The following is an 18,199-nucleotide window of genomic DNA, read 5'->3' on the forward strand; positions in this document are numbered from 1 at the left end:
CCCTCCCCCTAAGTGTGCGATAGATATGCTTTAGTGGCGTCCACCAGGAGCTTCTCCAATGATATCATTCCCCTCGTTTGATTAAATGGGATATGACAAACGATGAAAAAGAAAACGATGGAAACGGGATCTGCTCCAAAGGGGTGGATTTTTTTACGCGGATGTTAAAAAGGTCGTTGGAGTGGGATATGATCTTTTATTCTATACGTCCGTGCAGCTCCCTGGTTATTTCCACCGGCTCCTGAACAGAGTCTGGGATGGAGTCATCGTTTAATCCCACGCTAACCCCGTTTCGTTGATTGTACGTCCGGTGGCAGAACCAATCAGAACGCGGCGGCGACTGAGGCCCGTCCACGGCGAGAGTCTGATGAAACCAAATGAAATCAGCCAGTCGCAGTCAGTCACTGCATTTCTTTCCATCTCTCCTTTTCTTTCCTCCTGTAAACCACGGCTGCTTCAGCTCTGATCCTCCATCTCGTCTCTTACGCAAACAGATGAGAGCAGAAAAGTAATTTTTTTTACACACCTTATCTTGAAAAAAGGAAGCATTCAATTTGTGCAACATGTCGGGGAAGGAAATGGAGATGGAATTTATGGGCGTAAGAAAATGTGAGAAAATTGCCACGTCTCCGAACATCCCGTCAAATCAAGTCAGCAGCTGTTTAGAAATAAGATAATCACACACACACACATATATATGTATGTTACTCCAGGAACCCGCTGTAATAACATAATCCAGAGTCGGGGGGGGGCAGATACGCTCGCTGTTGCAGTCCATAAATTTCCGTCGTCGTGTAGAGATACCGCACGTGGACAAAAATGCAGGAACAAAATGTCTGGACAGTGTGATTCACAGGATGCACCCTGCAAGGCTGCGAGTCACATCAGACACAACACACACACACACACACAGTGAACATCTGTGGGGCCGTGACCGCCATTACATCAGTATGGCATAATACTGGATCCAGATGTTTCCGTACACCGAATTAAATAAGCCAGGTTTATTTATATATCGACCTTTATCACAAGTGTGTGTCTGAGAGGTTTACGGCGCAGGGCAGCGTCGCTCCAAAGCAAATACTCCACTGATAAAAAACCTTATCGGGGGAAAGTGGAGAGTCGAGGAAGCTCCGAGGAAAAGAGCCAACGAGGGGGGGGGGGCCTCTTCCAGGATGGATACAGTGGTGGTGACAGTAATAAAAACACAGAAATATACAATTACACTGGAGAGAAAATGGAATGTAGCATCTGGAAAGTAGAAGGTTATGAAGTATTCAAAATGCAGACAAGCGAATCCACCAATGAGGTTTTGACTATAAGCTAAATAGACGGTGTACATTTGAAATGTAAATAATACACTAATATTATGTAAATCCAAGTATTACCACAGTTTTGGTTCAGTTTTGGTCTCCACCAACTGTTGATGGAGGAACGGGACTCTTCAGCAGTTAGACGCATCACCACGTTGCCCGTCTGCCATTCAATTAAGTATTTATCAGAAAAGTTTATTATCACGAACAGCAAAAGTAACTAATCTTCTTGAGGCCACTTTCACATCCGATCCATTGTTAATGTAAAAACACTGATTAGCAGCTTTAAGAATTTAGGACGACTGTGGCCATTTTTCAGTGGAGGTGATCAATATGAACAATAACACACACACACACACACACACTCATAAAACTCCAGTGAGACACACACACACACACACACACACACACTCATATAACTCCAGTGAGACACACACACACACACACCTCAGTACAGTCGACTCCCATCACAAATCAAATCCTTATGAAAGCACGATCTTTATCTCCTGATGAGGTTTATGGCTCCCCTCTATTCCGTATGAGGTAATGAACAGTGTCCCATTATGTCCCTTTCATTTCACAAGAAGCTCAGTTTCATTAATAAAGCATAAGCGCTTCGTTTAATATTAATATTTATGTGCCACGTGCCCCAGCTAATAAAAGTAAAGAGATTTTTTTACTTTTCCAAAGAGCGTCCCCGGCGTTTCCCCTCGTGGAATCCGATCGGTTTGTTTTCTCTCTCTGTCGCTGAGTGGCCAGCGACCACCACCCCCCCCCCCCCCCCACATGTTGACTGTGGATGAAGCAGAGGAGGCAGCGTCCTCTAATGCTTCCGAGGCTGCAGCTGCATTTGCTATTCAGGCCTTAATGCAGTATTTAATCTCCATTTAAAATCCATTTGATGCTAATTAGTCATCATACACTTTAAGCGTCAGCAGCGCAGTCGTGAAAATCTATTGATTAGTGAGATAATCAGACCGACAATGAGCGAATGCTGATTTATTAGTAGGATTCTTCTTTTTTTGGGGGGGGGGGGGTATGATAATGCAGCCTCCGTCTCGTCGGAATCCCGCGGGATCCGAGAACACGTCAAGTTTTGGAGTTACTCTCGAGTGTCAGGCTGTCGGAAGCTGCTACCAGTCAAACAAATGGAAATCTGATACAGTAGCGGGTTCATTTCGCTGTGTACTGCGCTTCACAACTTTCCTCACTCGAATTTCAATGTGACACCGAGCAGATAAATCAAACATGTCCTCTCCCGTGCTCATCTATAACCATGTCAGCGAGGAGCCCCCCCCCCCCTGTCCTGGAAGCGGCGTTTCCAAGCCACAGAGTTTAATTTATTACTGACAATTAATCTGAAGGAGCAAAAACACTTTCGGCGTGGCCGGCGGTGTGTGGCGGCATTTGGCGAAAACAGCTCCAGCCCTGATTCATCTCCCCGCCGACAGTCTGGCCCCATCGCCCGGCGTTTATCTGCTTCCCCCCCAAAAAAAACTCATTAATCTCTAATGCCTTACTTCTGTGTTCCCAGTATGCCCAGCGTATGTTCTCATTAGTGGATTCTAAATCTTATGCTATAGAGAGGCTCAGACTGAAAAGAGAAAAATGGCCGTGCTCCCTTCTCGTCGTTATTTGAAGTTGAGCGCTGTTGATGATCCAGTCTGAGATCCGGTCGGAGGGATGATGACAGAAAATGAAAACGTATAAAAGCTTCAAGCGAGTCGTAGTTCAAACATAAATTACGAGCTTGTGAAAGACGGTGAAAGACGGGGCGAGCCGAGCGTGTCGAGGGCGAGCGAGTCTTCACCGCGGCGCCGCATCTTTTTCAGTCACGATGAAAAACATCCGCGGCTGATGGGGAAAAACAAACATCTGTCATGTGTGAGCGATGAGGTTTCATTGATGAGCTCACAAAAAAAAGGGATTTTCCACAGAATACAAGTTGCTCTGCTGTTTTGTTCTCAGTCGTCTTCGGGATTATAGATTCTCCTCAGGTGAAATAAACTCTATTCTTCTTTCCCCAAACAGACACACACACTCCTCCTGACTTCCGGGGTCTCAAAGACAAGTCAAACAATTCAAACTTTCAGGTGTCAAAACAACCCGAAGCCTCAAGAAAGCAAAACAAAAAACCCCCGGTATAAGTACGTGTGCACCTGAATGCATCTTTCACGCCTGGCTCACAGAAGCTTTTAGGCCAATTAGTGAGGAAATTGCCGTGGAGGCGAAATGAGGGCTGGAGTGAGACGGGTGAAGGAAAACAGAAATGATGCTTCGTCTGCCTGCACTCGAGCTCGGAGCGTCTCACCTTTAACAACAGGATTAGAGCTGAGATGAGTAGCAAAGGGAGAAAGAAAGGGAGGAAACAAACCGCCTGAGATCAGTGAGTGAGATCACCGATGGACCCTGAGGGACTCCTACTCTTCTTCCTGTTTGATCTGCTCCGTCACCTCGTCTGTGGTCAGCGGGCAAACGCTGAACCTCCCACCCTCCACCTCCATGGACCCGAGGACATCAGGTTGTGTTTGCACAAACCTGCCGTCTGCGTAGCTGCGTCCAGACCTGCACCGAACTCCCGATAATCTCCTGTAATTATCCCAAATAATCTGTTTGTAAGAATGCAAATGTCCAGGTCAGTTGCTGTGGACACTTCTCCAGCCTGTTAGTAAAACCTGTGGATTATTTGAGTCCGATCAGAGAATCTCCTGCTGCGTCGCTCATATTTGAAAGGAAAACTGCGGTGAAAGTCCGACCTGAATTGTGCGGAGATCTTCCAGAGTTCATAATTTTTCATTTCTGCAAAAGGCCTGTGATAGAAAAGAGTGGAGCGTCTGATTGTGTGATTCAGCTCGCTCTGATCGTCGACTCCCCTCCGAACGCTTCACACAGACGACCTACCCGCGGTACTTAAGTGAATTTAGATAGAAGTCAATATCCTCATAATAAAACACCTCTGTCTCACTCCCGCTGATCACCAGTTGTCAGTGTTTGGAAAGGGCCTTCAGTCCCAATCGATGGGAAAATAAATTACCCACCGGCAACCTCACCAGAGGGCTGAGGAGAGAGGTGGATCCTCGGCTGCAGTTCAACCACAGTCGGGCCCGTTCACACAAACATAATGGAATGAGAAGTACTTTGACGCCTTGTCTGCACCACTGCAGATATCTGAGGGCATTTTCCCCTCGGTTTTTAAAAAGAAACTCAATCCACACGATCTTTATTTTACAAAATATCTTCATCCAGACAAGTAGAAAGACAACAACCCCCCCCCCACCAGGCCAGTTTAGCTGCAAACTAGTAACCAGGCCTAACAGTGCAAACCAAATACAATGAAACCGGTATATAGCCGCCATTGTTGTTTGTTGTAGTTTTTGGAAAATCTGCACTTTGGGGAAGGAGTTTACAAAGTGACTTAAATCGCTGTTTGCATGTGGATGAGAGGCTCAAATCGGGTGTTAACGGTGATGAGACAACATCTGAGCAATAGGGACAATACGCAAGAAGCAGAGTCTCCCTCTCGTCTTCCAGGGACTCAGCAACACGGCCAGAAGTGTGTGTGATTGGCACCGGGCCCTCGGCCTCATTTCTCCAGTTGCGGACTTCTCTCTGAGTCGGCCAGGCGTGTAAACACACATGGGCTTAGCGGGGCGATGGTCCTGCCCTTTGCAGGTGCTCACTGTCAATCCAGGAGGTGGTAAAGTAAATACAAGTCCATCCGACAACACAGCTCCGACCATCTGCGGCCGGCGCTCAGGGTTTATGTCCGGCCTCGGTTACACCACAGCGCTCATCATGTGGACGGCGTTATTGAAAGCAGCGGGGGGTTTGTAGCGAGCCATCAGTCTTGTAATTAAACTTGGGGGAGGGGGGGGTTTGCTCCAGTCTACCTGCAGTATTTGATTTGCAGAGTTTGCCAAAAAAAAGAACAAAAAAATCAATGTACCCCGTTTGGGAGCAGGAGAAGTGATCAATCCTGATTAAAGGTGACTCGCTTGTTTGTAAATGAGAAGCACATTCATCAAGTGACGGAACTCGATCGTGACGTCGGGACAAACACGGACGTCCAGCCTCAAATCACAGACGAGGCAAAACAAGTTTAAACTGGCTCCTGTTGGTTACCATTCATTTCTGATGAAACCACAGCAGCAGCTTTAATGGAAATGAGCTTCAACGGTGAACAGATTGTTATGGATGGAAACGGACGCTGCCCTTAATGCTCGCTGAAGACTTTTCACCTGTCAACAAGGTGCAGTGTTCTCATTAAATGTGATGCATTACGACGCAGCCTCCCGAATGGTCTCCATTATACTAACTGGTTGAGTGGGTTTGTAAGTTTAACTACAAAGCAACAACTTTTAATTCGCCTGTAAAACTTTTTCTTAAGTTCTGAACTTTTTCCACCAGGAGGTTTGAGTATCGGTCAGAGCATTAAGAGAATTTGATGGGTCCATTAGCGTTTCAACATACTTGAAAGTCTTGACCTGACCCCACTGTGCATGTGTTTGTGCTGTGGGAGGAAACCGGAGAATCCACGGAGCATTCTGCGTTTCACTAGTTATATTTTATGACTGGCGCCATCTCGTAAACCAGCCGCACACAAAGCAGCTGCAGTGTTTAATCTGGTCCGATTTTCAGCCAAGCAGATGCAGCGAAAGCATCGACCCCATTGACGTCTGCATTAGTGTCTCCCGTCATATTGAAGAGGATGTGACTGCTCTCTGATTTGCCCTTAATGAGGTGGAGAGCAGCCCCGGTCCAGGCAGGTGAGGCCGGACTGCGTTGACCTTTGGCGACCTCGTAACCATCAGTCACAGGCGCCGGGCACATTGCAAATAACTGACCCGAGCACTGACCGGACCGTGCATATCCCTCCCAGAGAAGAGGCTGGAATCAGACAGCGTGACAGAGATCTTGGTGGAATCAATTCAGACTGAATCTCGAGCTATCAAGCTATTTGTGCAAAGCAAAAAACCGTGACTGGACGTTATAGAACATAAATTAAAACACTAAAACACTTGGTTCTTGTATTTTGGGATTTGAATTTTGACGCTTTTCATCCTCTTGTGTGTCTCTTACTTTCCTCCCAATCATCCCGCCTCCTTTTTTTCCACTATAAAGTCTCTGTGCTCCTCGTTCTCCTCCGGCAGTCGGTCTGTCACCATCCTCTGACTTTCCTGTTCATCAATTTTGCTGCTAAATTAATTCTAATGTCAAATGTTAAAACTCCTGACTCTGCAAACTGCTTGTCCATCTCTCACAGGCACCTGACACCAACTTTTCAGCCACAAACATTTAAATTATTAAATGTCAGTCGCACCTGATCCTTTTTTTAATTGTACAAATATCGAAGAGACGTCAATATGTTGTTACAGCGTCCATGTCTTTCTCCACATGAAGGCAGTTATTCTCCACTTTTCCACATTTACAACGACACGCTCCCTCAAGATCTGAACTCTTTCGGTATATTAACGTCACCGTTTGTGAAACACACTCTTGGAAAGGACACAAACGGCTTCGCGTTCGATATCACAACTCCCTGTGACCACGTGGTGAGACGGTCACGAACGCTGCCAAACACCCAATAAGCCTCGACCTTCACGGAGGGCACGGCTGGGTCAGGGAGCGAACGCCAGCCAGAACAATCACCGCAGCTCGTTTTCCCTCCTGCTCGCCCGCCGTACACGCCGACCAAGAGAACTCCTCTGTCCGCGGATCGATGGCTGATTACGGCTCCGGCTGTGGTTTAAACACCTCATCCAAAGCCGAGTGCGGACGTGAGTCAATACAGATGGTCACCATATTACAGGCCACATTAGCTACCGTATTAATGCAGCGGAGGCTTAAGGCTGAGTTATTGTCTCTCGTTCGTACGAGCCTGTTAAAGAGATGCTGCTGTTCGGCGCCTCCCCAGACTGGATGTGACATTCATTAGATTTAGGGCATCGAAAAGTTATTAATATTTGAAGGGGTGTGTGCGTGTGGGGGGGGGTTGGATAAAAGACGGACCACAACAAAGACTTGCATTGTTCCGTCTCGCCCACGCTAAACCTGTGATTTCTCAAGTCGAGCTCCAGGATGGTCTCATTACGCAATTGCTATCATCAAATGCTCTCGGTCGGGGCTTCACTTGAAGAGTTTGCCGTGTCTCCTCTTCTTGAAAGGAGCCGCGGCGATAAAAAAGGAGGTCTCTTATCGGCTCCTTCCGCAATCTGCACTTTTCTAGACCCACTTTTTTCTCTCTCTCTCTCTCTCTCTCTCTCTCTCTCTCTCCACTTTCATAAGCACATTAAAACATGTCAAGACATAAAAATCATTAGCCCTTGTAGTCTGACATTTAAATGCAGCCAACTCTCTGAGTCATCTGGGGACACAATCCTCCTCCTGGAGAAATGTCAGACTAATAAGGTACAAACAGCCGCCGTAATCCAATTCAGTGTACATCTTTAAGCGCAAGATGCAATCAGTTTATTCAGCGCGCTGGTATCCCGGCAACGTGTCTGTGTTTTCTCTGTCCGAGGCTCTAAATCTTCTCCGCTAACCCATAGGAGGAGAAGGAGGAGGAGGAGGAGGAGGAGGAGGAGGAGGGGACAGGCTGGTTACCAGGAGGAATGTGTGTTGGTCCCTGTTGTTGTCGTCCATGTTGAAAGGACTCGCACATGCATGGGACTCAGTCAATTTAAGAGGCCGTGACCCGAGGATGTGTCGGTGTGGGGCTCGATGTGAACGACGTGAACCCAGGAACTGAGTGAAAGAGCATTTCTGAGCATCTTCCTCGTACTCGTTGGTCTCTTTGGAACTGAGAGTCTGCAGAACCAGTCCACGTTAAAAAGATTTTTCATTTTCTTAGTTTATTTTGATCTCATTTAGCCATAAGGTTTTGTCTCTCAACGATTCCAGATCAAGATCCTCCTAACAAGACTCCTCTGGCGCTTTCCATCACATCACATGGTCTTCATCAGTCGTGGAGTTCACACATCACACATACAAGGACGTCTCTGTTTTTTATTTACTATGATTCTCTATCCTGCTCCTCCTCACTCTCATCCAATCACAACCTGACACACTCACCTTGAGCCAATCACAATGTCAAACTTATAAATATTCTCTCTCTCTCCTGTGATTCAGCTGCGGGACCCGTCTCCACCCCTGCACCACCAGGGCCCCCTCCCATCAAACCCTCCAACCAGACGTCCTCCTGACTTCATGCTCCTCACTCATGGCGTTCTCCTTCCTGTGATCTGGGTCTAAGCACCATGTTCTCTTATTTGTTTCTCCTGATTAAAATGCATTGAACCGGTTTAATACACCTATTCATACATGTGCTGTATATATGCATGTGCTTATTAGCAGCTGCAGTATATACGTCCGATAAAATATGTGCAAACAAGATTCTCCATCGAGCGAAACCCCATTTCTGACACCGTTTATGATCCTCACGCTCTCGGCAATAACCTTTCCACAGTATTTACATCCAGTTAGAGACTCTCTGTACAGTAGCTTTTATTACACATGTTTATTAGCCCTTTAAATCTCTTTTTATTGTGACAATTGATTCTTTCCCCACAGCGAACCGTCCCAGCATGAGGCCGGTTCATGTCGTCCTCTTGTAAACGCACCAGAGGGGGTGAGAGACGGTGACGGCTGCAAAGTGTAAACAGCAATAATTCAAAAAGTGCAAAGATTTATTTTCAAATGGAAATTGAGCACATTTCAACGTGCGGGAAGAAAAGTGAAGCTCTCACTGAGTACAAAGGGCTGCTGGGACAAAGTGGAGCAAAGCATGGTGGGATATGACGACAGACACGATGTGGGCGGTGGTGTTGCTGTTCGCAGCTGTGGCCTCGATGGCACTGCTGAGTTTCTGAATCAGTGTGTGTCTGACTGTGTGTGTGTGTGTGTGTGTGTGTGATGTACATACTGTACTAAGACTTCCCAGATTACAGGATCACCGCTGTCATTGACTGTTTGACACCTTTTTCAAAATCCGGTGAAAGCCGTAATCCCGGGATTCATATCATTCAAATCCTCCTCGCGGCTGAGATAAAAAACATTAATATCATCTTGCAAAATTGACGTGTGCCCCCCCGGGATTCCTTAAATCATCGCTCGGGTCGCACAAAACTCCTGTCGGGAAACGCCGGGCAAACATTTGAACCATCGCGGATGTGTTTGATTTATCTACCGAGACAAACAGCCTCAAAATAAGCCTCATGTATCTTTAATGCGATGTCTCTTCTCTGCTATTGTTTTGTCCAGGTCACGGCTATCAGGTCGTTTATCAAGCGAATTATGTGCATCACACACTCTACGGGTGCTTTTATCACCCCCCCGCTAGGAGCACGTAGTGATAAACACACAAACACACACACACACGTAGAGGACTTGTAGGGGTCAGTGGGGGATTCTGCCGCCTCCATCCAGCAGTGCATGTCGTGTATTTGCCGCAGCAAAGACCCTCGGAGGGCGGGGTATCCATCTTTTAATGTGCTATATGACGGGATAGGGGCCCTGTGGGGGTGATACTGGCAGGGCGAGCACATCCATCTGAGCCCTAAAGAGACCCCGGCCTCCCTCTGGTTGATGAAATGAAGGGGGGCCCGGGGCTTGTTCCTGCAGAACAAATCCACACACACACGATGGAGTTTGATGTAGCAGATAAGATCCTCAGGTGACGATCACATTTGAGTCGAAGCCCCCCCAACGTGCTGCAGGCTGCGAGCACGATCGCGTCGCCCCTGCCTCTGGGAAAGATCCCCGGCTGCAGCACCCGGCGCCCGGGCATGTCACGCCACAGCCGAAGTGACACATCGATGGTGACAGGCGGCCGCGGCCTCAACCCCGGACCACATGACCCACATAGCGACGGTCAATGCGAGGCCCCCCCCCCCCGGCGCTCCATCACTTTCATGAGTTTGATCTAATTGAGATTCCTTTTTTCCACGAACAAGAGCAGTTGATATCCTGCTTCTCCAATTTTCGAAGATGACATGAAAATGAAAGTGACTCGAGTCCTGCAGGGGAAAAGATTGGGAGCCTTTTCCCTGACACCACACAGACGCCATTTCCTGACTCTCTCTTTCACGGCAAAAAAAAGAAACCTAATAAAGATTTGGGTCATCCCAGACGGCACACATTCATCCGGCTAAAACAAAATTGTCATCACTCTCTGCTTTTGCTGAGGCAGAGTTTAAAGGGAAGGGAGGAAGCCGGCAGGGGAAATGGGTTCACGGGGAGATAAAGAGAGAGCAGCTGTGTTGGTGTATTACGCTCCTGTCAGCCTGGGCTTATTGAATTGATGTCACTCCTTTAAACTCCAGTGGGTTGGGTCGCTGTGTGCAGGTGTGCATGGGAGAGTGTGTCTCTGTGTGTGTGTGTGTGTGTGTGTGTGTGTGTGTGTGTGTGTGTGTGTGTGTGTGTGTGTGTGTGTGTGTGTGTGTGTGTGTGTGTGTGTGTGTGTGTGTGTGGGAAACACTGATAACTGCGGCTTTCCTGTGAATCTGCACAACCTGGCGACCTTCCAGAGACTCAAGAGGTTTCCAGCAGCTCCTCCAAGAAGAAATTCACCTCCAATTCGATAAAAAAACCTGTAGGTTCTTCCTCATGCACATTCACGTCGGTGTGTGTGTGTGTGTGTGAGCAACATGCAAGTGTGTGTTTTCAGTCATAGCCTCCCACACACACACACACACACTGGGGAAGGCAGCAGGGAGCAGAGCTGTGTCAGATTGTCGTCAAAAGTTTCTCAGCCGTTATCAAAAGGAGAGAAATCAATATGTGACCAAAAATAAAGGTACGGAGGCTTTAGAGTGCCATGCACAACGTAATCAAATTGTGCATTTAATCCAATTTGGATGGAGCACTCAATTCATGTGTGAAAGAGGAGATGAAATGAAAAGAAAACCCCTCCGATGGAATGGAGGTGCAGCGTTTCCCTCGCAGCGGGCTCCTCGTGAGTCACCATGTGAGGAGCACGGAAATGATTTGTCGACGCGTCACAAGTATTTTAATCTGAAAAGATCAAATATTGATACGGCAGCAAATCGCTTCTGGTGCCCTCTCCCCCCCACCACCCCCCACCCCTCCTCTCTTGCCTCTGTGGCAGCAATTACAATTACCAAAGTTGGAGATTAATCTCATAATGTCCTGTCTGCTCTGCACACTGACTCAGCTGCTGCCCACTGACTGTAATCGTTTTACTGCAGGGACTTCAATACGCGCTGGAATGTTATCATCCTGCAGGTATCCTTCAAATATTGAGAGATTCAAGTGCGGTTGGAGTCAAAAAGCTCAGTACTTGAGTAGAAGAGTAGGATCTTAAAAGTGTAGATTACTATAGTATATTTAATGTTTTATTCTTGCCTAATGTCCCCAATGCATCAACACGCAGTAAACTGCATCGCCTCGACAGGAAGCTGTTTTAAAATAATACCTGTGCAGCATCAAATGGCTTCTAGCTGATGCAAATGGCATCATAATAAAACTTTTAATTAACTTTATTTATACAGCATTTTACACAATTCAGCGCAAGGTGCTTTACATTCAAACTAGTTGAAACGGAACCGAGGATTAGAAACAGAAGTTATTACGACAACAAAAGGTGTTTAAACGAACGCTGTAAAAAGCGTAACAGCAACGTTGAGGTTGGGATAAAGGGAAACGCACAGTTGACTCAGCTAAAGCAAGATCATAAGAGTAAGTTTTGAGCACTTTTTTAAATGCTTTTCTAATATTTTCTGCAGTTTGCATGTGGCTCGTTCAGCAAACCAACGCTGAGCTCAGAAAGATATCAGAGAGAATAAGATGGTGTCTTGGCTTTAAGAACAAGGAAGACGATGTGAACAACTGGAGCATTTCGCAGCTACAGAACTTAATATTTCCCTCAGGAGGTGGTGGAGCCCCAAGACGGAGCTAAAAGGAGAGTGAATATTGAGTAAATATCTATTCAAGTGGACAGAAGCAGGACTTTTGTTTTGTTGCCATTAAATTCTATTTAAAATGACATGACATACAACCCTTCTTTTAAAAGTTGAATAAGGAGGAACGGGTGCTTTCATGTTTGAATAATCCTCAGTGTGTCAACATGGAGCCGGTCATGAAGTGGAGGAGACGTAAACTCCATCAATCCAACACAATATAAAACCTGTTTCTCTCTTTCTCTCATTCCTCCTCCCTTGTTTCTTCACTTCACGGCCTCGCTCCGTAAATCCACCGGCTCCAGCTGACTTTTCTCCGTCCGGCGTCACCACACAGCACAGCAGCGTAATAGACTATTGACTTTTTGTCCCACATTTGCAAATAGGCTTGTACAAGGCTGAAATAAATATGAAAGTGTGATGCGTCACTCATGATGTTTTGTAATGCACCACCCCCCCCCCCCCCCCCCCCCCTTCAGCTGCAGTCATCAATAACAAAAAGAGGGAGGGGGGGGGGGATCGTGCACAGATGGTTTTTGCAGCTCGGCTCCGTCAAGGCTTGGTGAGTGGTCCTGATGCTGTCTGTGAAGTATCATGTGGTTAGACAGGTCTGACTGAGGTTGTCTCTGCACCGCGTTCGCCCGCCTGTCCTCATTAGATGCTGAGAGATTGACACAACACCCCCCCCCCCCACCACCACCACCACCACCACACCCCTTCTCTCTCTCTCCCCCCCCTCAGCCCTGATGAAGACCTGCGAACACCAGCAATAATGAATCACTATTAGCCAGGGCCACAATGGCTGACAACCAATTTGCAGAGCAGGGGGGGGGGGCTGAGGCCGAACTGTGACATCCAGGTAGATGTGAACGTTGGACAGCTCCATCCAGAGGTCACAGGTATTTCTTCTATCATGGTTCAGAAGGACAGATCATATCTTATCTCCTGACGTTTGTCTGTTTTCACTGTCTGAATGAAGCCTCAGGAGCCAGAGGACGACTTTTCCCAACGTGGGTGAATCCTGACATCTAGTGGCACCGGGGAAATACAACAGCAGAGGGAACATGTCAACTTCTCTGAGTTGAAGGTGCTGACACGTTTTATTGCTCAGAGTCGTGGGATCAGACTTAAATTGCATGAATCAGAAATGATGACAAATACTCAACAGCTGCAGTTCTTTTATAAACCTTCCTGTCTTCTGAGACTGAGGCAACATTAGTAGTTTTAAAAATAATAAAAATAAAATAGATATATGTAAAATAAAATGATGGTATGCCCTATGTAAAGAGCACTTGCGAATAAAAAGGTTTCTGGATTAAAAAGCTGTAATTGATGGAACATATTTCCTCTCATATCTATATATCATTTACTTAACTTGTGGCACATGAAGTGTTAACAGCAAAAACATCTTCACAGAATTCCACAAAGCACAGAAACCATGTTCCAATTATAAATAAAATAACTTTGCAGCGTGTGAAAACTTAAATAGCTTTGTAAAGACCTTTTATTCATAATTTATGAACTAAATATCAACAAAGGAAATGATTTATTGCTCAGATGAAGCCGAGCTCAGCACGCCTTTAAAAAAATAATAACATTCTGAGTGGTTCCAGGAAGAGGAAAAAGTAAACTAACAACCTGAAACATCTGCTGGAAACTCAGCTCCTCTGTTGTGGATGACAAACAGACCATCTGTGCTGCCACTCTCGTGACAAGACGGCGAGGAGGCTCTGAAGAAATCTCGCCTAAACGCAACTCGAGGAAAGAAAGTGGCTTCGTGCTGGAGCTCCTGTTCAAGGTGACGGGACGGCGTGAAGGTGACGGCCCCTCCGACACATCACAGGGCCAAAGCTGCAGGTTTTTAATGTCGGTCAATCAGTAAAATCTTCCTCCCAGGTTCTAACCAGCTGACCCAAAGATGGACGACATGACGGCTCCTAAAAGTGAAGCCAAAGATGGTTTCTGTTGTTTTAGGTTGTTCTCATCACGGGTATGTTCAAGTGTTTATGTTTCTGAAAGGTTTTGGTTTGAATTCGTTATTTGTTCCTATTAAATGAGGTGAAACATCATGATTGAAAATAACCTGCTGTGTAGTCTTCAACTGAATTGTATTACTTTTCTCATTTAGTCCATTTGACACTAATGGTTCAGTGTTATTGCTTTAATTGTTACTAAATCTTAAAGGTTTTACTCAAACCAGTTATTCTCGACTTCTCTGGCTTGTAAATCTTTGAAAGTGACGCAGAATCTTGTGACTGCACTTCAGGCAACATTCATTTCTTCATTTTCAAACACTTTAGAGCCTGTAGAGGTGGATCCTCACCACAGTTCACAAGCAAAAAAGCAAATTTTGTTAAAATAAAACCATAGAAATGAACATTATTTTGTATTTGCTCCGTCTTGACGCTTCAAACGTGTGAAAAGCTCCATAGATTTGGTGTCTGAGAGGTTGTGGTAAGTAAAGGGTTAAAACCTTGTGTCTCCTCCTCCTTAAAGTGACTCAACACAACAGGAAGTAGGAAGTGCTCACAGTCCAGCACGTCCTCCTGTCACAGGCTGTCGGGTATGTTTACATCCAGCTCCTCTTGTATAAACTGACACTCAGCTGATCTGTAAAAGGCTCTAAACACTGGTTTGTGTGCAGCAGAGTTTAAAGTGAAAGTGCTTGTGGGTATAAATACAAACTCTGCCTGTGTTCGATCATGTGTCTCTGTGTTTGTTCCACTTTCGTTTCCCAGGCGTCAGAATGGCCGGCCGGCTCTCTCTCCAGGAGGTGGACCTCTCCTGTCCCATCTGCTGCGAGATCTTCAAGGACCCCGTGGTCCTCAAGTGCAGCCACAGCTTCTGTGCGTCCTGCCTGCAGCGGTACTGGACCCGGCGGGATCGAAGCCGCGACTGCCCCCTGTGCAGGACCCAGAGCGTGGACGACCCCGTGCCCAGCCTCACCCTGAGGAACCTGTGCGAGTCGTGGATCATCCCTGAGGACGAGGGCCCCGAGGAGAGGGCGGCCGGAGAGCTGCCCGGCGAGCCGGGGGAGATGTGCCCCCTTCACGGGGAGAGGCTGAAGCTCTTCTGCCTGTTGGACAAGGAGCCCATCTGCGTGGTGTGTCACACCTCCAGGAAACACAAGCTGCACGACTGCTGCCCCGTCAGCGAGGCCGTGGCAGACGTGAAGGTGAATTCTTCCAGATGAGGCGAATTGAGGTGGAATACTGATGTGCTCCTCCTCCAGGCTGTTTATCTAAGCTCCCAATGAGCTGCCGTGTTTGAGGACGTTACAATTATGAGGTTATGTTAATAAGTTTCTCAAAAAATGAATTCTCTCTACTCAGGAGAAGATGAAGTCGGCCCTCGGCGTGCTGCAGAAGAAGAGGGACGCGTTTGACAAAATGAAGAAGAACTACGAGGACACCGTGGTGCACATCCAGGTGCTGGTTTCTGGTGTGAACGTGTTTTACCGCGTTGATCATTTCCGAAACCTTCCTCCGTCATACGCTGCTTTTCATTTCAGGTCCAGGCCCAATTCGTGGAGAGACGAACCCGCGAGGAGTTCCAGAAACTTCACAGCTTCCTGCAGGCGGAGGAGGACGCCAGGATGGAGGAGCTGAGGAGTGAGGAAGAGGAGAAGAAGCGAGAGATGATGCAGAGGATTGCAGAGATTGAGGGGAATATAACGTCGGTGTCGGCGTCCATCAGAGAGTTGGAGGAGCAGATGGCTTTAGAGGACATCTTTGTCCTTCATGTACGTAAACATCTTTAAAAATGAGCACGAACCACTTGAATCTCAGTTATTTAAGTGAATTGCAATGTGTTGTTTTTCAGAAATGCAAGGGGACGCTGCCAAGGTAGAAAACTTTTATATTTTAAACTTTAGTTTTTCTTTTCCTTTTATAATTTGAGACACAAAGTCCATTTCCTCGTTTTTCCCGCAGCGCCGACAGTCCAGCTGAAGCTCCAGTCGCGGCTCCAGTCACGACTCCGGCGGCGCTCATCGATGTGGCCAAATATGTGGGATCTCTGACGTTCCACGTTTGGGAGAAGATGCAGAAAATCATCAGATACAGTGAGAACGTGCTCGATTACTTTTCAGGTCACGCTGAGGTTTATTCTTTAAAGGTGACACGTGATGCTCTTTTACTTTTTTCTTCCTTCTACCGTCTTTTAAAGGTTTATTTCTATTTGTCAAAGTTAAGTAAAGTTAAAAACACTGAAGCTCCTGAAACACCTCGATACTTCCGAGTGATTGTGATGTCATACCCCCTCATTTGCATAATGAATGCAGCGTTTCACCATTAATTATCTTGTGCAGGGATTGGTTGACCAATCACAACAGATTGGTTCAGCTGGCCAATCAGAGCAGAGTGGGCTTAACGAGACAGGAGCGTTCGGGCCTTTTCTGAACATAAGTAACAACCCAAAGTAAAATACCTGAATCTGAGCAGAAAGAAGGTTTTAGCTGCAGTTTCCTTCCCTTCAGGTGAGATTTTTTGAATCAGCCACATCTCACAGCAGCCGTCCATCTTGTTTCCCTCAGCCCCGGTCACTCTGGACCCGAACACGGCCGCCCCCTGGCTCACCTTGTCCGACGACCTCACCAGCGTCTGCGACAGCGACGAGAAGCAGCAGCTGCCCGACAACCCGGAGAGGTTCGACCCCGACACGGCCGTGCTGGGCCGCGAGAGCTTCACCTCGGGGAAGCACTCCTGGGACGTGAACGTGGGCGACAACACGGCGTGGGTTGTCGGCGTGGCGAAGGAGTCGGTGGTGAGGAAGGAGAAGATGTCGTCGGTGCTGAGGAACGGCTACCTGTGCGTGTACTTCTACCACAACATGTACTTCGCGGGCACCTCTCCTCTGACCCGCCTCACCCTGAAGAACAACCCGAAGAAGGTCCGGGTGCTGCTGGACTGCGACAAGGGCCGGGTGTCGTTCCACAACCCGCACGACAACGCGCTCATCTACACGTTCAAGCACGCCATCGTGGAGAGGGTCTTCCCCTACTTCTGGGTGGGCTGTCAGCTGTGTCCTCTGACCGTGGAGCCCAAGGAAGTTTCCCTGAAGGTTGTTGAGTATTTTTGAGAGAACGCAACTTTTTTCTTTTTCCCCCCAAAAAAAGGATGAGGAACATCTTTGAGGCTGCTCAGAATGTGAAATCAAAGAGCACCAGATCTTTTGTGTTTCTCTACAATATCCACACAATGAATGCCTTATCTGCTCACTGAGAATGATTTAACTTGAACTTGATCCCTGCACTCGAAAGGTCCCACCCCCCCTCTTGTCTGTGGTTCTTCATATCTTAATACTCGGTGACCTTGCAAACAGCATTTAAGAGAATTATCATTTTTATGAATATAAGTTTGCATAATGATTCTGCACTTGCACGTCAAACTCTTGAGCCAAGTCCTGTTTATACATTACTAAAAAGCTTTATGTGCTCACTAATGATGTCATTGAGGTTTGTGGGAACTAATTAATAATAAATCATTTACTAATATAAAGACTTCCCTTGATTTTGTGCAACTGATGAGTTCCTCCGGTGGTTTTAGGAGCCACCAGATGTTTTAGCCTTAAAAGAAGCGGTGAGTGGTTTGTTTGTTTGTTTTATAATAAAGCTACTGAACGGATTTTCCAAGAAACAAAGAAGAACGCATCAAGTTTACGATTATTACAGTAGATACAGTGAACAAATGCACATCAGCCATTTCAATACATAAGATGTACATATCCCTACATTGGACTGGGGGGAGGGGGGGGCAGTGCACAGAAACCATGGACAGATGAATACATGCCATTATTATTATTTCAGCTTATTACAATATTACTTGATAAAATATATATGTATATAAAACAGAGGAAAATGTGCCTATACAGCTAATGTTGGCTCTTTTATAATATTGAGCAATGTTCCCTATTATTATTATTATTATTATTATTTAGTTATTGTTGTTTTTATGGTTGAAATTGTTACCA

General features: G+C 46.6%; 1 protein-coding gene and 1 long non-coding RNA gene across 3 annotated transcripts; both read left to right on the forward strand.

Moving 5' to 3' along the window:
• Positions 1-1,996: 1,996 nt before the first annotated feature.
• LOC117757691 lies at positions 1,997-17,723 on the forward strand. The gene is made up of 3 exons (XR_004613188.1): positions 1,997-2,006; positions 5,005-5,010; positions 17,365-17,723. It is a non-coding gene; the product is annotated as an uncharacterized LOC117757691 (long non-coding RNA).
• Positions 14,705-17,723, forward strand: LOC117757688 (nuclear factor 7, brain-like). 2 transcript variants are annotated; one of them, XM_034579062.1, is made up of 7 exons: positions 14,705-14,792; positions 14,968-15,404; positions 15,562-15,657; positions 15,741-15,971; positions 16,052-16,074; positions 16,162-16,292; positions 16,764-17,723. In XM_034579062.1, the coding sequence occupies exons 2-7, from the start codon at positions 14,976-14,978 to the stop codon at positions 17,306-17,308; spliced, it is 1,455 nt and encodes a 484-aa protein (XP_034434953.1). In that variant the 5' UTR covers positions 14,705-14,792; positions 14,968-14,975; the 3' UTR covers positions 17,309-17,723. The 2 variants fall into 2 exon arrangements, with proteins under 2 accessions (XP_034434953.1, XP_034434954.1); XM_034579063.1 differs by having other exon boundaries at positions 14,745-14,861.
• Positions 17,724-18,199: the final 476 nt, after the last annotated feature.

Source organism: Hippoglossus hippoglossus, chromosome 23 (genome assembly GCF_009819705.1).
Source record: "Hippoglossus hippoglossus isolate fHipHip1 chromosome 23, fHipHip1.pri, whole genome shotgun sequence".
Classification (NCBI taxonomy): Eukaryota; Metazoa; Chordata; class Actinopteri; order Pleuronectiformes; family Pleuronectidae; genus Hippoglossus; species Hippoglossus hippoglossus.

Excerpts from the sequence above, each read along its gene's own strand:
- LOC117757688 (XM_034579062.1), top strand. The coding sequence starts at position 14,976 with ATGGCCGGCCGGCTCTCTCTCCAGGAGGTGGACCTCTCCTGTCCCATC. Across the intron at positions 15,972-16,051 it reads AGGACATCTTTGTCCTTCAT|AAATGCAAGGGGACGCTGCC; the intron begins GTACGTAAACAT and ends GTTGTTTTTCAG. Across the intron at positions 16,075-16,161 it reads TGCAAGGGGACGCTGCCAAG|CGCCGACAGTCCAGCTGAAG; the intron begins GTAGAAAACTTT and ends TTTTTCCCGCAG.